The 16,972-nt window shown below is 44.5% G+C and overlaps 1 protein-coding gene across 1 annotated transcript; it reads left to right on the top strand.

Annotated features, from left to right (window-relative positions):
- The first annotated feature begins 5,735 nt into the window (after nt 1-5,735).
- On the top strand, nt 5,736-16,497 carry DDIT3 (DNA damage inducible transcript 3). Its single transcript, XM_089681315.1, has 4 exons — nt 5,736-6,010; nt 10,445-10,487; nt 14,123-14,299; nt 15,585-16,497. The coding sequence occupies exons 3-4, from the start codon at nt 14,156-14,158 to the stop codon at nt 16,089-16,091; spliced, it is 651 nt and encodes a 216-aa protein (XP_089537441.1). The 5' UTR covers nt 5,736-6,010; nt 10,445-10,487; nt 14,123-14,155; the 3' UTR covers nt 16,092-16,497.
- The last annotated feature ends 475 nt before the right edge of the window (nt 16,498-16,972 follow it).

The raw sequence follows: 16,972 nt of genomic DNA, 5'->3' as shown, positions 1-16,972 counted from the left end.
ATTCCACATTTAGATAGTTTATGTATAGTTTATATAGTTAGTCTGACTGAAAAAAGACAAAAGTACATCCAGTTCAACCATAAAAAAAAAAAAAAGTTATAATCCTATACCCACAGTTGATCCAGAGGAAGGCAAAAAAACCCAGCAAAGCATGATCCAAATTGCTCCTGCTGGGAAAAAAAATTATTTCCTGAGGCAATCGGATATCCCCTGGATCAACTTTACCTATAAATGTTAGTATTCAGTTATATTCTGTGTATCAAAGAAAGAATCCAGGCCTTTTTTGAAGCAATCCACTGAGCTGGCCAGAACCAACTCTTGAGGGAGTCTATTCCACATTTTCACAGCTCTCACTGTGAAGAAACCTTTCCGTGTTTGGAGATTACATTTCTTTTCCTCCAGACATAAAGAGTGTCCCCCTTGTCCTCTGTGATGACCTCAGGGTGAATAGCTCTACACCGAATTCACTATATGATCCACTGATGTGTTTATACATGTTGATCATATCCCCCCTTAATCTCCTCTTCTCAAGAGAGAATAAATTCAGTTCCTCTAATCTTTCCTCATAGCTGAGCTCATCCATGCCTCTTATCAGTTTGGTTGCCCTTCTCTGTACTTTCTCCAGTTCCCCAATGTTCTTTTTGTGAATTGGTGCCCAAAACTGAACTTCTTATTCCAGATGAGGATTTACTAATGATTTGTACAGGGGTAAAATGATATCTCTCTCTCTGGAGTCTATACCTCTTTTAATACAAGAGAGGATTTTGCTCACTTTAGAAACCGCAGCTTGGCATTGCATGCCATTATCAAGCTCGTGGTCTACCAGAACTCCCAGATCCTTCTCCACCATTGATTCCCCCAGTTGTACCCCCCCTAGTATGTATGATGCATGCATATTCTTAGCCCCCAAGTGCATAACCTTACATTTATCAACATTAAACCTCATTTGCCACATAGTTGCCCAATTAAACAGTGCATTGATGTCGCATTGCAAGTTGAAGACATCCTGTAAGGACGTTATTCCACTGCACAGCTTAGGGTCATCTGCAAAGACTGAAATTGGATTTTTAATCCCAGACCCTATATCATTTATAAATACTGTATAATAAAAAGTCCCAGCCCTGAGGAAGAAGGGATCGCCCTTCAAAACACGTCAGCTTCCCCCTGAGAGTCTCCCCTCTCTATGGGATTTGCACGTGTCTACTATTCCAGTGCTTCTATTTTGGATTTGATATGCCTAATATATTGCCACTTTTGTGAATATATTTCTTAATTCAATAAATTCACCTTTTGCTTACTGAGGTAAAGCGTAAGGTTGGTGAGCTTTTGTTTTTGTTCTACACTACAGTTTGTATCGGGCTTCCTCAGCCTCGTGGTAGAGCTGCACAACCTTTGATCGGTTTTTGGATGAACTTTCATATATTGTTCCATCGGCCCACTTCTGATCTGGGTCCCTGAGCGCAGGAGGTTTTGTATTTGTTTCCACAGGCAAACTGTGAACCCAGGGCTGGAGGATTCATCCCACTTGAAACTTTACAAAGCCTCTAGATCTGGAACCCATACTAGGATTTACCAATCCCAGACAAAAGCTGCAAAGCCAGTTTTCTCTGATCAGAACAGACTTCCCCAAGCTCCTATGGGTGAATAACTTGGGTGACCCCAAACTCTCCTGATGCATGCATAAGACAGAGACAGCCAGGAACAGTTCAAGCAGGTTTGTCCTTCAGTGCATGAGGGCTTTGTACAGCAAGTCTATAGTATAAAACAAACAAAACACCTGCTGTCCGAGCCACTAACTAAACTCAGGTCAGTTCCTGACTAACAGGGTGCTCCTTGTTAGGTTCCTTTAACAAAAAAGCAGCAGCACTTGTACCTTTTTAGTGTTCAGTCAGCAGTCAGCTTTTTCACCCAGCAGCAGAGAAAAAGAGAGAGCCCTGAGCGTCCCTCAACTCAATCATTAAAGGTCTATGGAACACTGAGACTAAAAATGAGGTCTGGCCTTCAGGTAAGACATGGACCTAGGAAAAGAGGTTTCCCACCGATAGTTCTACAAATCCTTCAGGCTCCAGGCCCCAAATTAGAATGTAATCAGACTGTGAGAAAACTAACCCTGGAATTCTTAAAGATTATTGCAGACGGATTTAGCAAAAGTGTCTTGTGTACGTTCTAAAAGTGGCGCAGTGTGCAGCAAATTCATGTACCTGTCAGGAATTGCCTACCCGTAGCACAGGTGAAGCTCTGAGGCGCACGAATATGTGCATGCGCAGGGTTCTGGCAAGCCGAGCAGATATGCGGGCGCCTGGACAGAGGCTCGCGCATGCACACTCATACACGCGGCTGCGCGCCTGTCACTAATGCTGGCACCAAGAAGGCTATTTAAACTGGCTGCTGTGGTTATCTCATTGCTGTATGGTCTTTTCCCCTGCTCGTGTTCCTGACTTCTGTGATTGTTCCCTGTTGCCAAAACCAGTCTGTTTCCTGACTTCTGATTGATTGCCTCATGCCCTGACTTCTGGCCTGTCCTTGGATTATTCTTCTGCCTGCTCCTGCTTGATTGACCTCCTGTTACTGAACCTGGCCTGTGACCCGACTATTCTCCTGCCTGCCATTTAAGCCTGATCTGTCTCGTCTAATACCGAACCCGGCTCGTCTGACTCTGCTTCTCACTACATGGTGCTCTCGCATCCATCCATCCTGCACGGATACATCTGCACCCTGCTCTGGTCTACAACTCATCAGTCCAACAGCTATCACCGGACAGATCTCAGGCCCTCTTACCCTGCCGAGCTCCCGTGACCGCTGTCCCACTCTCAGCGGTCCTTGAGCCGGAGTTGTATGAGAGGTCTGCCTCTTCATGTTAGGCTCACTACCCAGGTACGTGACAGTTCCTGACTAACAGGGTGCCCCTCGTTAGGTTCCTTCAACAAAAAAGCAGCAGCACGTGTACCTTTTTTTAGTCTCAGTGTTCCATAGACCTTTAATGATTGCGTTGAGGGATGCTCAGGGCTCTCTCTTTTTCTCTGCTGCTGGGTGAAAACGCTGACTGCTGACTGAACACTAAAACGGTACAAGTGCTACACTAAAAAATGTAAAAAAAAACCCCCAAAACGTTTTTTTTTATTTTTACTATAAAACATATCCAATAAAAGAAATTTAAAAAAACATATTTCTTCATAAATTTAGGCTAAAATGTATAATGGTATATATTTGTGGTAAAATCAAATCCCAATAAGTGTATATTGAAGCTTTATTTAAGTTTGACAAATGCCCTGTGTGTTAATTTTTTTGAGTTGTTTTAAAGGGGCTCAGTAGAACCCCAGCTCAGTAGTACCCCCACTCAGCAGATCCCCAGCTCATCAGTACTCCTATTCAGCAGATCCCCAGCTCATCAGTACTTCTGTTCAGCAGATCCCCAGCTCATTGGTACCATGTTCAGCAAATCCTCAGCTTATTAGTACCTTTATTCTGTAGATCCCCTTGCTCAGTAGAACCCCCCAGCTCTGCTGATCTCCTGCTCAGTAGTACCCCCAGATCTGCTGATCCCCCTGCTCAGTAGTACCCCCAGATTTGCTGATCTCCTGCTCAGTAGTACCCCCAGATCTGCTGATCTCCTGCTTAGTAGTACGCCCAGATCTGCTGATCTCCTGCTCAGTAGTAACCCCCAGCTCTGCTGATCCTACGGTAAGTAGTAACCCCCAGCTCTGCTGATACTCTGGTTTGCTGAACCACCTCTCTCTGGTCCCTGCCCGTCTCCCACTATATTGCTCCCTGTCTGTGCACCATGTGTGAAATTGCTGGCTTCTCATGGTCCCCCAGCTTTGCTAATTCTCTGCTGCTCAGTCCCCTCTCTCTGGGGTCCGTTCACCTTCTGCTATAGCACTACCATGTTGCACACCATGGGGAAGATTTACTAAAACTGGTAACTCAGAATCTGGTACACCTGTGCATGACAGCCAATCAGCTTCTAATCTCCGCTTGTTTAATTAAGCTTTGACAATAAAACATGGAAGCTGATTGGTTTCTATGAAGTGCACCTAATTTTGCACTCTCCAGCTTTAGAAAATAAACCCCCATGTGTGCCATCTGCTAGTTGCTCTGCTCCAGCCTGGACTCCGCTCACCTTCCTGCTGTTCCACGCTGCACTCGAGATGTGACATCTACACCAGACACTTCCAGAATATATACACATGACCCAGAACTGACTGCTGATATCTTTCTGGATTGCTTGTTGGTTTTCCAGTGCATCCTGGGATATCTCATACCTGCAATACCTATAAAACAAAACGAAGCTAAAGCTGGATAAAAGCCCTCTGGAAGCTGCAGGTGCTGTAAGCGAGCTTTGTCATAGACTTCTATGGAGGATGTGGAGACGCTTTGAAGCACCAAGAAAGTGACATTGGGTTAGGGTTGCCAGCTCATCCCTTTAAATCTGAACACATATTAACCACTTGCCGTCCAGAGAACTTACCCCCCTTCTTGACCAGGCCATTTTTATTCGATAGGGCACTGTGTTACTTTAACTGACAATTGCGTGGTCATGCAACGCTGCACCCAAATTAAATTTATGTCCTTTTTTGTCACAAATGGAGCTTTCTTTCGGTGGTATTTGATCGCCTCTGCAGTTTTTATTTTTTGTGTAATAACCAATTTCTACATGTCTTTGCTAAAAAAAAAAGCCCAATACATGTAAATTAATCGGTTTATGTGAAAGTTATAGGGTCTACAAATGACAGTATATATACACAAATATTTTTACATTTTTTTATACCAGTAACGGCGGTGATCAGCCACTTATATCGGGACTGCGGTGGGGATTCTGACCATTCTATGCACAAAGGTAAAAAACCTTCTGTGTGCAGCAGTGCCCCCTCAGTACTTACCTGAGCCCCACTGCGATCCAGCGATGTGAATGACAGCCTCAGCTGTCCTGGGTTTCTACCTTCACATTGGCTGAGACAGCAAGTCAGATCCATTGGTTCCAGCTGCTGTCAATCGCACCCAGTCAGCCAATGAGGAGAGATGGGGGCAGAGCCAAGTCATGGCTCTGTGTGAATGGACACACACAGAACAGCGGGTGCCCCTATAACAAGTTGTTTGTTGTGGGGGCACCTGACAGGAGGGAGGGTCCAGGAGAACCTGCGGGGGACCCGGGCTGCTTTGTGTAAAACCACTGCATGCAGCAGGTAAGTATAAACATGTTTATTTTACACACACAAAAAAATGAACCTTTAGAATCTCTTTAATGCAGTTTACAAGACGTATAATTTTTGAAACACGTGTAAACAGGAGTGTAAACGACGTTAATGTCAGGGGCTTTGATTGCTACTCGAGTGCTTTAAAAGTGTCCAATCCCACATTTTGCAGCGCATGTAAACGAGCCCTTAGTAAGGACATATTGTGTTCATTGAACATCTGCCAACACGATTTTATTTACAACAACGTCTAAGTAAACATCCAGTGGACAATGGAGGGATGATGGTGAACCTCCAGCTCAGGAAATCCCCGGGGCTGCATCGCACAGTCTTGGCCACTGCTTGCCAGCTATTGCATCATTCTCTATGAGTCATGCTAACTCGTGATCTCCAACGGGACACTTCCGCGTGACAGCCTCGCCCATCCCCGCCCCCGGAAGCTAAAACACGCCCCTGTGTGCATGCCAGGCCTCTGTATCATTTCGCAGCATCGGTTCTCATTGGTTTATTTTCTATTAATCTGGGACAAGGTTAAAAAAAACAATCAATGAAGCGACGCCGTAAAGCGAGAAGCTTAGTATTGCTCGGATTGGCTGGAGCTGTACTCCAGTCACGTTGGTTGCTCCAGTTGCATCATTGGTTGAGGAGCCGGGTATATAAACGAACGTCCCGGCATTTGTCCTTCAGTCGTTTTGCTGAAGACGCAGACGATGATTAACATGAGCTCAAGGCTTCCAGCCGATCACCCACTCACCGACACCCTGCGCCGCCGCGGTTACTTCCCCTGTCACCAGAGAACAGACCCCACGTGGAGAAAGGTGAATGACAGCTCCGTCCCCTCAGGTCTATGTGTCCTCTGTACTGTAATGGGTGACAGTCTTGTAGGAGGGTGTATATAATCTATATCTATGGGGCCATCATTCTTCTACATACTTGGTGAATGATCTGCCAGTGAAAACGAGTGATTCTGGCTACCTTTCCTCTGTTTACTGGCCCCCGGACTTTGCCCAATCCATCTCCTGGACGGGTGTCCTGGGTGAAGGTGATAGGAGGATGAGTGATCGGGAGGAGGGGCTCTTTTTTATGGTGGGAGGGGGCGGAGTGTAGTGGACATGTCTGGTTCCAGCATCTCCTGGGGAAACGAGTGTTGTGCTGGAAATAATCCAGCCTGGCCAATCTGCTCTCCCCCCGGGTGCCCCCTGATGTAGACCTGGTCCGATGTCTGGGCACCTGAGGAGCTCTCCTAAATCCACTGCTCCTTGCTCCATATTTTTTATTTTTCTAGCTTTCCAACATTGCTTGTAGTGATTGGGAAGGGATAGGCTACTGCGATGGGATAGGGACTGGGACTGGTGTTTGCAATGCCATTGGTGACTGGGATAAGATGGGATTGGTGATTGGGAAGCGATCTGTGATTTCGATTGGAGAGGTGATTGGGATGCCATCGATGAATGAGATTGGTTTGCGATGCCATTGGCGACAGGGATAAGATGGGATTGGTGATTGGGATGCCATCAGTGAATAGGATTGGTGATTGGGATGCCATTGGCGACAGGGATAAGATGGGATTGGTGATTGGAATGCCATCAGTGAATGAGATTGGTGTTTGGGATGCCATTGGTGACTGGGATAAGATGGGATCGGTGATTGGGAAGCGATCTGTGATTTCGATTGGAGAGGTGATGGGATGCCATCGATGAATGAGATTGGTTTGCGATGCCATTGGCAACAGGGATAAGATAGGATCGGTGATTGAGATGCCATCAGTGAATGAGATTGGTGATTGGGATAAGATAGGATCGGTGGCTAAAATTGTCAAGGTAACTGGGATTGGTGATTGCGATGCCATTGGTGACTCAAATGAGATAGATGTGACTGTTATGGTAAAGTTGACTGCAATTAGAAAGGTGATTGGGATGCCATCGGTGAATGAGATTGGTGTTTGCGATGCCATTGGCAATTGGGATAAGATGGGATCGGTGACTGCGATTGGGAAGCAATTGGTGACTGGGATGAGATAAGAGATGTGATTGTGAATCAATTGGTGACTGTGATTGGAAAAGATATTGGGAATTGCAATCGTTGACAAGGATTGGTGATTGCAACGCCATTAGTGACTTGGATGGTAAAGGTGACTGTGATTGGAAAGGTAGTTTTGCTGTAATCAGTGGTTGGGATGTGATCGGTGGTTGGGATGGGATCGGTGACTGTGATTGGAAAGGTGGCTGAGATGGCATTGGTGACTGGGATTGGGATGCGATTAGCGACTGGGATCGGTGTTTGGAATGAGATCAGTGACTGGGACTGGTGTTTGGGATGAGATTAGAAATTGCAACATAAAATTATGCAGTAGCATGGAAACGGTTTGTATGCTAAGTATTACAATGGGGGGGGGGATGCTGCTGACTCTGGTTAGGTTTTAGTTCCCTGCCATTTCTGCTTGTGTTGCTGGCTAACAGCATGTTTCTGAACATGAATGCTAGTAATCATTGTCTCTCATAAAAGAATATCCTCTGTATCCTGTAGTAGAATTGGGTGCACAATACGCTACTGTTCTTGTCAAAGAAAGTTTGAATGTGGTTGCTGTGAGACCGTGAATATTTTGGTTAAAAATCTAGATAATGGAGAGAATCTCATAACTTTTTTTTTTTATAATTTTTTTTGTTTTTTTTTAGGATTAACTAAAATTGTATAATATTTTTGAATGTTTGAAAAACAAAAAATGCAAGCTTGTTGTTCCAGGCCTATTTCCATAACTGGTCCTTTTTCTGTTGGTAGTGTCTAGACAGTGATGGGAGTATGGCTGAGTATGGGTCTGAGACCAGTTTGGCAGCTCAGGCTAGTCTCCCCCCTCCCTCTCGATAGCTCATTTCCTTTGCTTGGCAAGAGGAAAATAACATCCTGCTCATTCTTTCATCTGGGAAGTATGGTATTTGGGATGGACTTGGATATGAACTTGCCTGAGCATGTCCTTGTTAGAGCTCTGACTGCAGGAACTGGAGGACAAACCAGATATTTGTAGACTTTATCAGGCCATACCGACTAAAAATTGCTTGCTTCCAGTACTGATGTTTCTAAAATTGCAGATTCTCTAACCTTTTTAAAGAAGGCTGGATTGAGGCTTGTCTTTGGCTCTTGAATGCATGGTCTTGTAAGCTATATTGCTGTATATGATTAATGTACGCTGCTCAAAAAAAAAAAAAATTAAAGGAACACTTTTTTTAATCAGCATATAGCATCAAGTCAATTTAAACTCCTGGGATATTGATCTAGTCTGCTAAGCAGAGGGGGTTGTTAATCAGCTTCAGCTGCTTTGGAGTTAATGAAATTAACAGGTGCAGGGCAACAATGAGACAACCCTCAAAACAGGAATAGTTTTACTTGTGGAGGCCACTGACCTTTTTTTTTTTTTTTTTTTTTTTTTTTTTTTTTTTTTTCTCTTTACTGACTTTTTTTTCACTAGTTTTGCATTTGGCTAGGGTCAGTGTCACTACTGCTAGCATGAGGCAATACCTGGACCCTACAGAGGTTGGAGAGCCAGTCAAACTCCTACAGGATGGCACATCAACAGGTGCCATTGCCAGAAGGTTTGCGGTGTCTCCCAGCACAGTCTCAAGAGCATTGAGGAGATTCCAGGAGACAGGCAGTTACTCTAGGAGAGCTGGGCAGGGCTGCAGAAGGTCCTTAACCCATCAGCAGGACCAGTATCTGCTCCTTTGTGCAAGGAGGAACAGGATGAGCACTGTCAATGATGGTATGGGGAGGCATATCCATGGAGGGATGCACAGACCTCTTCAGGCTAGACTATGGCACCCTAACTGCCATTAGGTATCGGGATGAAATCCTTTGGAACCATTGTCAGACCATACCCTGGTGCAGTGGCTCCTGGGTTCTTCCTGGTGCATGACAATGCCCGGCCTCATGTGGTGAGAGTATGCAGGCAGTTCCTGGAGGATGAAGGAGTTGATACCACTGAATGCGCCCTAACACTCACTCTCCTGATCCAAATCCAATAGCACATCTCTGGGATATCGTGTTTTGGTCCATCCGATGCCAGCAGGTTGCACCTCAGACTGGTCAGGAGCTCAGTGATGCCCTGGTCCAGATCTGGGAGGAAATACCCCAGGACACCATATGTTGTCTCATTAGGACCATGCCCCGATGTTGTCAGGCAAGCATACAAGCACTTGGGGGCCATACAAACTGAGTACCATTTTGAGTTGCTGCATTGAAATTTATGCAAAATGGACTAGCCTGCTGCATCTTTTTTTCACTTTGATTTTCAGGGTGTCTTTGAATTCAGTCCTCTGTAGATTTATTTTCATTTCCATCAAACGATGGGGCATCCTTACATTCCTAACACATTACCCAGTCCATATCAGTATAGATATCCAGCGTGATATTTTTTTCCACTTAAGATCTGATGTGTTTTCAAAGTGTTTGTGTTTAATTTTTTTTTGAGCAGTGTAGTAAATGTCACTTAATGGTTGATGTAATCATAGGGGACATAGTAATAAAAACCTGATGGGTTTTGACCTCCAACCTTTCTACAAAATAACAGTACAAAAGCGTGGGCTTTAGCTGCTTTAAGGTCCTTAATGCCAAAGCCTTACACGTATTTTACCCCCTACACTTAAAGCAGTTGTAAATGCTGATGGGTGGGCACATTCCTGGACCAGGCTGTGTATCTATAAGCCATACACAGCCAGGCCTGGTCCTGTCCCTTGCTCCTTCCTCTTACACTCTACATATGGGTGTAACATGTTGTAAAGGTGCAAGTGGCCTTTAAGGCTGCCCATACAACATATCTATCTATGCTATATAGCACAGATGACATTGGATGCAGCCACTGTCTAGCGATTAAAGCGGAGGTTCACTCAAAAAGGAAGTCCTCACATATGGCTTGGACTCCTAACCTCCCCCAAACTTGATACCATTTTTAAAATGGAGCAGATCAAGGACTGTTGTAATATGGACCTTGTCCTGGCCTAGCTGAAGAGGTTTCTCCTACCAGTCATCTTTACTGTAATTATTGCACTTGCGTTTGTGGGCAAAGTCAAGTCGTCTTTGTTGAAACTGTAACAGACCTGGGAAGAAAGTTTGTTCTTCAAATAAACAATGCCAAGGTCTAGGTATGCGAGGAAGAAAGTGATGTTATCGACAATTGATGTATATCTATACCATTGCTATTAGTGTTTTACATTGTGCTTTTTTTTTTTTTTTTTTCCCCTCTCCTCTCCTCTCTATTCTAGTGTTGGAAGAAGAAGACGGCCTTTATCTACCACCACACCTGAGGTAATAAAGAATGTTTTACATTAACATAGGTTTCGACCGCTTTTATAGAATATAGTGTGTAATCTGTGGAACAGTAACTAGATTGTTAGGTTATATATTTAATACAGTCAGGTCCATAAATATTGGGACATCAACACAATTCCAACATTTTTGGCTCTATATACCACCACAATAGATTTGAAATTAAACAAACAAGATGTGCTTTAACTGCAGACTGTCAGCTTTAATTTGAGGGTATTTACATCCAACTCAGGTGAACGGTGTAGGAATTACAACAGTTTGCATATGCGCTTCCCACTTGTTAAGGGACCAAAAGTAATGGGACAATTGGCTTCTCAGCTGTTCCACGGTCAGGTGTGTGTTATTCCCTCATTATCCCAATTACAATGAGCAGATAAAAGGTCCAGAGTTCATTTCAAGTGTGCTATTTGCATTTGGAATCTGTTGCTGTCAACTCTCAAGATGAGATCCAAAGAGCTGTCACTATCAGTGAAGCAAGCCGTCATTAGGCTGAAAAAACAAAACAAACCCATCAGAGAGATGGCAAAAACATTAGGCGTGGCCAAAACAACTGTTTGGAACATTCTTAAAAAGAAGGAACGCACCGGTGAGCTCAGCAACACCAAAAGACCCGGAAGACCACGGAAAACAACTGTGGTGGATGACCGAAGAATTCTTTGCCTGGTGAAGAAAACACCCTTCACAACAGTTGGCCAGATCAAGAACACTCTCCAGGAGGTAGGTGTATGTGTGTCAAAGTCAACCATCAAGAGAAGACTTCACCAGAGTGAATACAGAGGGTTCACCACAAGATGTGAGCCTCAAAAACAGGAAGGCCAGATTAGAGTTTGCCAAACGACATCTAAAAAAGCCTTCACAGTTCTGGAACAACATCCTATGGACAGATGAGACCAAGATCAACTTGTACCAGAGTGATTGGAAGAGAAGAGTATGGAGAAGGAAAGGAACTGCTCATGATCCTAAGCATACCACCTCATCAGTGAAGCATGGTGGTGGTAGTGTCATGGCGTGGGCATTTATGGCTGCCAATGGAACTGGTTCTCTTGTATTTATTGATGATGTGACTGCTGACAAAAGCAGCAGGATGAATTCTGAAGTGTTTCGGGCAATATTATCTGCTCATATTCAGCCAAATGCTTCAGAACCCATTGGATGCCGCTTCACAGTGCAGATGGACAATGACCCAAAGCATACTGCAAAAGCAACCAAAGAGTTTTTTAAGGGAAAGAAGTGGAATGTTATGCAATGGCCAAGTCAATCACCTGACCTGAATCCGATTGAGCATGCATTTCACTTGCTGAAGACAAAACTGAAGGGAAAATGCCCCAAGAACAAGCAGGAACTGAAGACAGTTGCAGTAGAGGCCTGGCAGAGCATCACCAGGGATGAAACCCAGCGTCTGGTGATTTCTATGCGTTCCAGACTTCAGGCTGTAATTGACTGTAAAGGATTTGCAACAAAGTATTAAAAAGTGAAAGTTTGATTTATGATTATTATTCTGTCCCATTACTTTTGGTGCCTTAACAAGTGGGAGGCACATATGCAAACTGTTGTAATTCCTACACCGTTCACCTGATTTGGATGTAAATACCCTCAAATTAAAGCTTACTGTCTGTAGTTAAAGCACATCTTGTTCATTTAATTTCAAATCCATTGTGGTGGTGTATAGAGCCAAAAATGTTAGAATTGTGTCGATGTCCCAATATTTATGGACCTGACTGTAGTTCAAGTACATTAAGGACATTCCTAAGCTTTTTGTGGTTCCAAGCATGTTCTCATTTTGCATTGTGCAAATCTCCTGTCTAGTCCTGCTGTTTTACATTTCAATATATTTAAGTATAGATGAAATTAATGATTTAGTAAATGGTCTCTACTGCTTGGGTAGAGTAGGCACCTAGTAGTTTCAGTCGGTGGCCTCTTTAAACCCTGTTTTGTAGCCAAAACGTGCACATCTGTCAACTGTGGTGAACCATGCTGGCCTCCTGCATATTCCTGTTGGCAAGTGGGGCAACCTGTCAGTAGGAACATGTGGTGGTCAGAAGATCATGAGAAGCTTAACCACTTGCCGACCGCGCATAGCCGAATGACGGCTTCACCGCGGCCGGCCAGTTCTGAGTGGACGTCATATGACGTCCTCCCAGAACGCGCTCTCCTGCGCGCCCCAGGGGGCGTGCACCCGGCGATCTCCGTGATCGCTGTGTCCTACGGACACAGCTGATCACGAGATGTGGTGAAAGGCCGATCCCACCGGCCTTTTACCACGTGATCAGCGGTGTCCAATGACACGCTGATCACAGGAAAATGCAAGTGCCGGTTCTCGGCTGCACTTTCCTCACGCTGTCAGATCGTGAGGAAAGTACTGCCGAGAACCGGCAGTTGTCAGAGCGGGGATCGGCACCGATCATCAGGGCACTGATGATCAGTGCCCTGATGATCGGTGCCCAGCAGTGACCCCCGCAAGTTCCGATCAGCTGTGCGCCCACTAGCCCCGCCCACCCATTCCCAGCAGTGCCCCCACCTGTGCCACTCTGCAGTGCCACCTACCTGTGCCCACCAGTGCCACCCACCTGTGCCCACCCACCTGTGCCCACCAGTGCCACCCACCTGTGCCCACCAGTGCCGTCCACCTGTGCCCGCCCACCAGTGCCACCCACCAGTGCCACCAGTCAGTGCCCAGGGGTTGTGCCAGTCAGTGCCGCCAGTCAGTGCCCAGAAGTGATGCCAGTCAGTGCCGTCTATCAGTACCCATCATCAGTGCCGCCTATCAGTGCTGCATATCAGTGCCGCCTATCCATGACCCCTAATTAGTGCTGTCTATCAGTGCCGCCTATCCGTGCCACCTCATTAGTGCCGCCTATCAGTGCCCATCAGTGCCGCCTATCAGTGCCCATCAGTGCCGCCTCATCAACGCAAATCAGTGAAGGAGAAAAAATACCTGTTTGAAAAATTTTATAAAAGAAACAAATAAACTTTTTTTTTTTAATTTTTTGCACTTTTTTTAATTTATAGCGCAAAAAGTAAAGCGCCCAGTGGCGATTAAATACCACCAAAAGAAAGCTCTATTTGTGAGAAAAAAATGATCAAAATTTCATATGGGTACAATGTTGCATGACCGCGCAATTGTCAATCAAAGTGCGGCAGCGCTGAAAGCTGAAAATTGGCCTGGTAAGGAAGGGGGTATAAGTGCCTGGTAGGCAAGGGGTTAAATTCTACTTGAGGGTCTTAAATCTGCCTTCTCCAATGACCCAGGATTCTGCTGTAACATCAGGGGAACTAGAAGCTGCTGAAGGTATATGCTGGCACTTCTAGGCAGTTGTTAGTTTAATTTTACAAGTCAGCATCCTTGGCTGATCTTGATTTATGGCACTTAAAGTTGGGTTTAGATTTTTGGTCAAGGCCAACAGATGGAACAAATGAGGGTAAGCTACACATCTTTAGGCAGCCAGTCTTGCATGAATAAACACTCCATGTGCCAACCATGTTTAGAAGATTTAATTTCTTTTTATTTTAGCAATGAGTCCAGCAACACTGTTTCTGTAGAGCATTAATCTAGGTTGGGATAGCCATAAAACCAAATCTGTTGTAGATTTTAATGTTGCACTTTACTTTTGCAGTGAACCAGTTTTGTGCAGCAAGACTGCCAAAAGATGATGGCAGAATCTCTGCCATTCTCTGGCTCTGTTGGCCCCTTGTCAGGGCTAGAGCTAGATGCCTGGTATGAGGACCTACAAGACATCCTGTTCTCTGAAACCAAGAATACAGGGGTTCTCCAAACTGATGCAGACAAGCAGGTCAGTGCTACAGCTTTTTCTGCGTTTGTGCGACATGGAGTTTTCCACACTTTTCATTGCAGTAATTGGTGTCCTCCAAAATGGGCAATCCTCTGATAATGTTACTGAATGTGTTTTTTTTTTTTTTTTTACTCTTGTTAGGCAGCATAACTATTTTCAATAACAAAATCACAGGGGGGAAAGAAAATTTGATGCAAACTTTTAGTAGCTAGTGGATTGCAGGGCGTGTGTGTTGATTTTAGGAAATTGTAGGTTATTGTAATCGGGACAAATTCTGATCCTAAATGTAAAAGTGGATCAATCTATGGGCAGGCTGGTTGTACCCAAGTCAATCTATGGATCGACTGTTGGATTTGTTGCATGCAATTATTGTTGGCAACTATTACTGCTTGCAGTAATTGTGTTCTGCCGGCAAGGAAGGCAGCACACTGGCGGAACACAATACTGCTGCAGGAGGGATCCCCCATCAACACTAACTATTGATGGGGCAATTGAATGTAGGTTTTTGTTCAGACAAGTTTTCTAACTTGTGAAATAATCATTCAGATCAGCTGTATCATTGACTGCTCATAAAAAGGAGCACAAATCTAGTTAGTGTTCTGTTTAGGGCCCCAGAGACCTTGGAAGATCCATTATGTTGATGGCATAGTAGCATGTATTGCCAGATTTGTAATACATGGATAAAGCTGTGCAAGATTTAGAGTGATTATTAAAAGCTTAATAAAAAAAACTGTCATACTTGCCTGTCCTGTACAATGGTTTTGCACAGAGCAGCTCCTGGTCCTCTTATCAGGTCCCCCACTGATGCTCCTGGCCCCTCCCTCCTGTTTGGTGTGCCCACAGCAAGCAGCTTGCTACGTGGGCACCTGAGCATGCGCACTCAACCACTGCTGTGTCCATCAACACATGGAGCTATGGCTTGGCCCCATCCTCTTACTGGCTGTGATTGACAGCAGTGGGAGTCTCAGCTGAGGAGAGGGGGTCCCAGGATAGCTGAGACTTCAGTGCACACTGCTGGATTGAGGAGGTGTAAGAGTAGTGGGGGGTGGTGCTGGTGCATACAGCATGTGGGGTGTTTTTTTTTTTTTTTTTGTACTTGCCTAGGTGGATGCAGCATAATACAGGGTTGTGGTGGGAGCTAGAGGAAAATGTCTATGAACTGAAGTGTTCTGCTCTGGAAATCTTGCCAACACCCGCTCTAAAGTGAAATCTGTGTGTGGAGCTTGGCTGTATTTCTGCAGGGCCTGTTTGTTGTGTGGATTGCTAACATTTCATCTTTGAACAGGGCATGCAGGTTGAAGAACTGGACAGTTCAAGTTATCTTTGGACACTGGACTCTGTTAATTCTTCTTTACCTGTCAGTTTCACAGAAGAGGATGTAATTGCCTTGGAAGCTGTTGTAGACCAGTTCCCTTCTGAGGTGCTGGAATTCTTAAACCAGGGATCACAAAATAACTTTGATATTCCATCTGCCTCTTCTGAGGAGGTTACTGACATCCAACATAATGGAGCTGTAGAGGTGGACTCGAGCTGCAGCAGCCCTCCATCTCAAACCCATACAGAAGATGAGGAATCTAGTGGCAGCCAATCGGGAACAAAAAGGAAAAGGAATTCCCAGCCAAGAGGAGGCAAGGTCCGTACTAAGGAAAAGGAGCAAGAGAACGAGAAGAAAGTTTCCTATCTAATGGCAGAGAATGAGCGTCTAAAAGGGGAGATTGAGCGTCTCGGTTTGGAAGTAGAGAAGACCCGAAAGTCTCTCATAGAAAGAATGGTGACTCTTAAGAAGGTTTGATAAACTGAAAGGAATACAAACTGCTTGGTTAAAAAGCATGGAAAGAGTAGCATGGCACATTGTCTGTCTGTCATTGCATAAATGGAATGGTCTGAACTTTATCTGCAGCTCTGGTAGTAGGAGCATGGAGACTAACGGGTAGACTTGTGGGAACAGTCAGCATTTTGTATGTACATTATTGTGGTCCTAACAGATATAATGGTTATATGCATGAGTATATGTTTATCTGCATGGCTATTTTTTGTAGTTTCCATCAATGCTTATTTAAGGTGGCAACTCATAAGCCACTGCAACAAGATGGCAGTTGTATACTTCACTTTATTGAATAAGCCTGTGTGTATGTACTATAATTTTTTTCTTCTTTACTTATAACCCACTTTTTTATAAACCATTATCTTAAGTGTCATGGTGTGTGGGCTTTTTTTGGGTACTGTCTTCTCTAATCCACAAATTGCTATTATGGGCAACATCTTTGATAAAAGCTGAAGAAACACCATTAATATGTACATTTAATGCTTCACGAAAACCTATGCTGGAATTTGTGGACCTTTTCTCCCTAATGCCTGCTGGTTTCTGGATTTGAGCTGCATACAGGGTGCAGGTTAGTGACTCAGACAGTTGCACGCACTTGCTGTATGTTAATTCTGCCTCAGTGACTTAAGTCTTTAAGCTGGAGTCTGGTAGGGAACTAGGCTAAACAAATGAAACTGTATTGGTGCATTAGGTTTACCTGTAGTCTCAATTCACACTACTGCAACCTGAAAGTTGTGTGACTTTGCCAGGTTCCTTGAGCATGAATTTGAAGCAACTTTCTGGGAATGCCTGGGTAATCTTCCTGTAAGGTCAGATCCAAATCACAATAATATGAGGATCTGATTTGG

This window comes from Staurois parvus, unplaced genomic scaffold (genome assembly GCF_062004578.1).
Source record: "Staurois parvus isolate SC_StPar_1 unplaced genomic scaffold, SC_StPar_1.0 ptg000017l, whole genome shotgun sequence".
Taxonomy (NCBI): domain Eukaryota; kingdom Metazoa; phylum Chordata; class Amphibia; order Anura; family Ranidae; genus Staurois; species Staurois parvus.
This window is presented reverse-complemented; position numbering and strand designations above follow the sequence as displayed.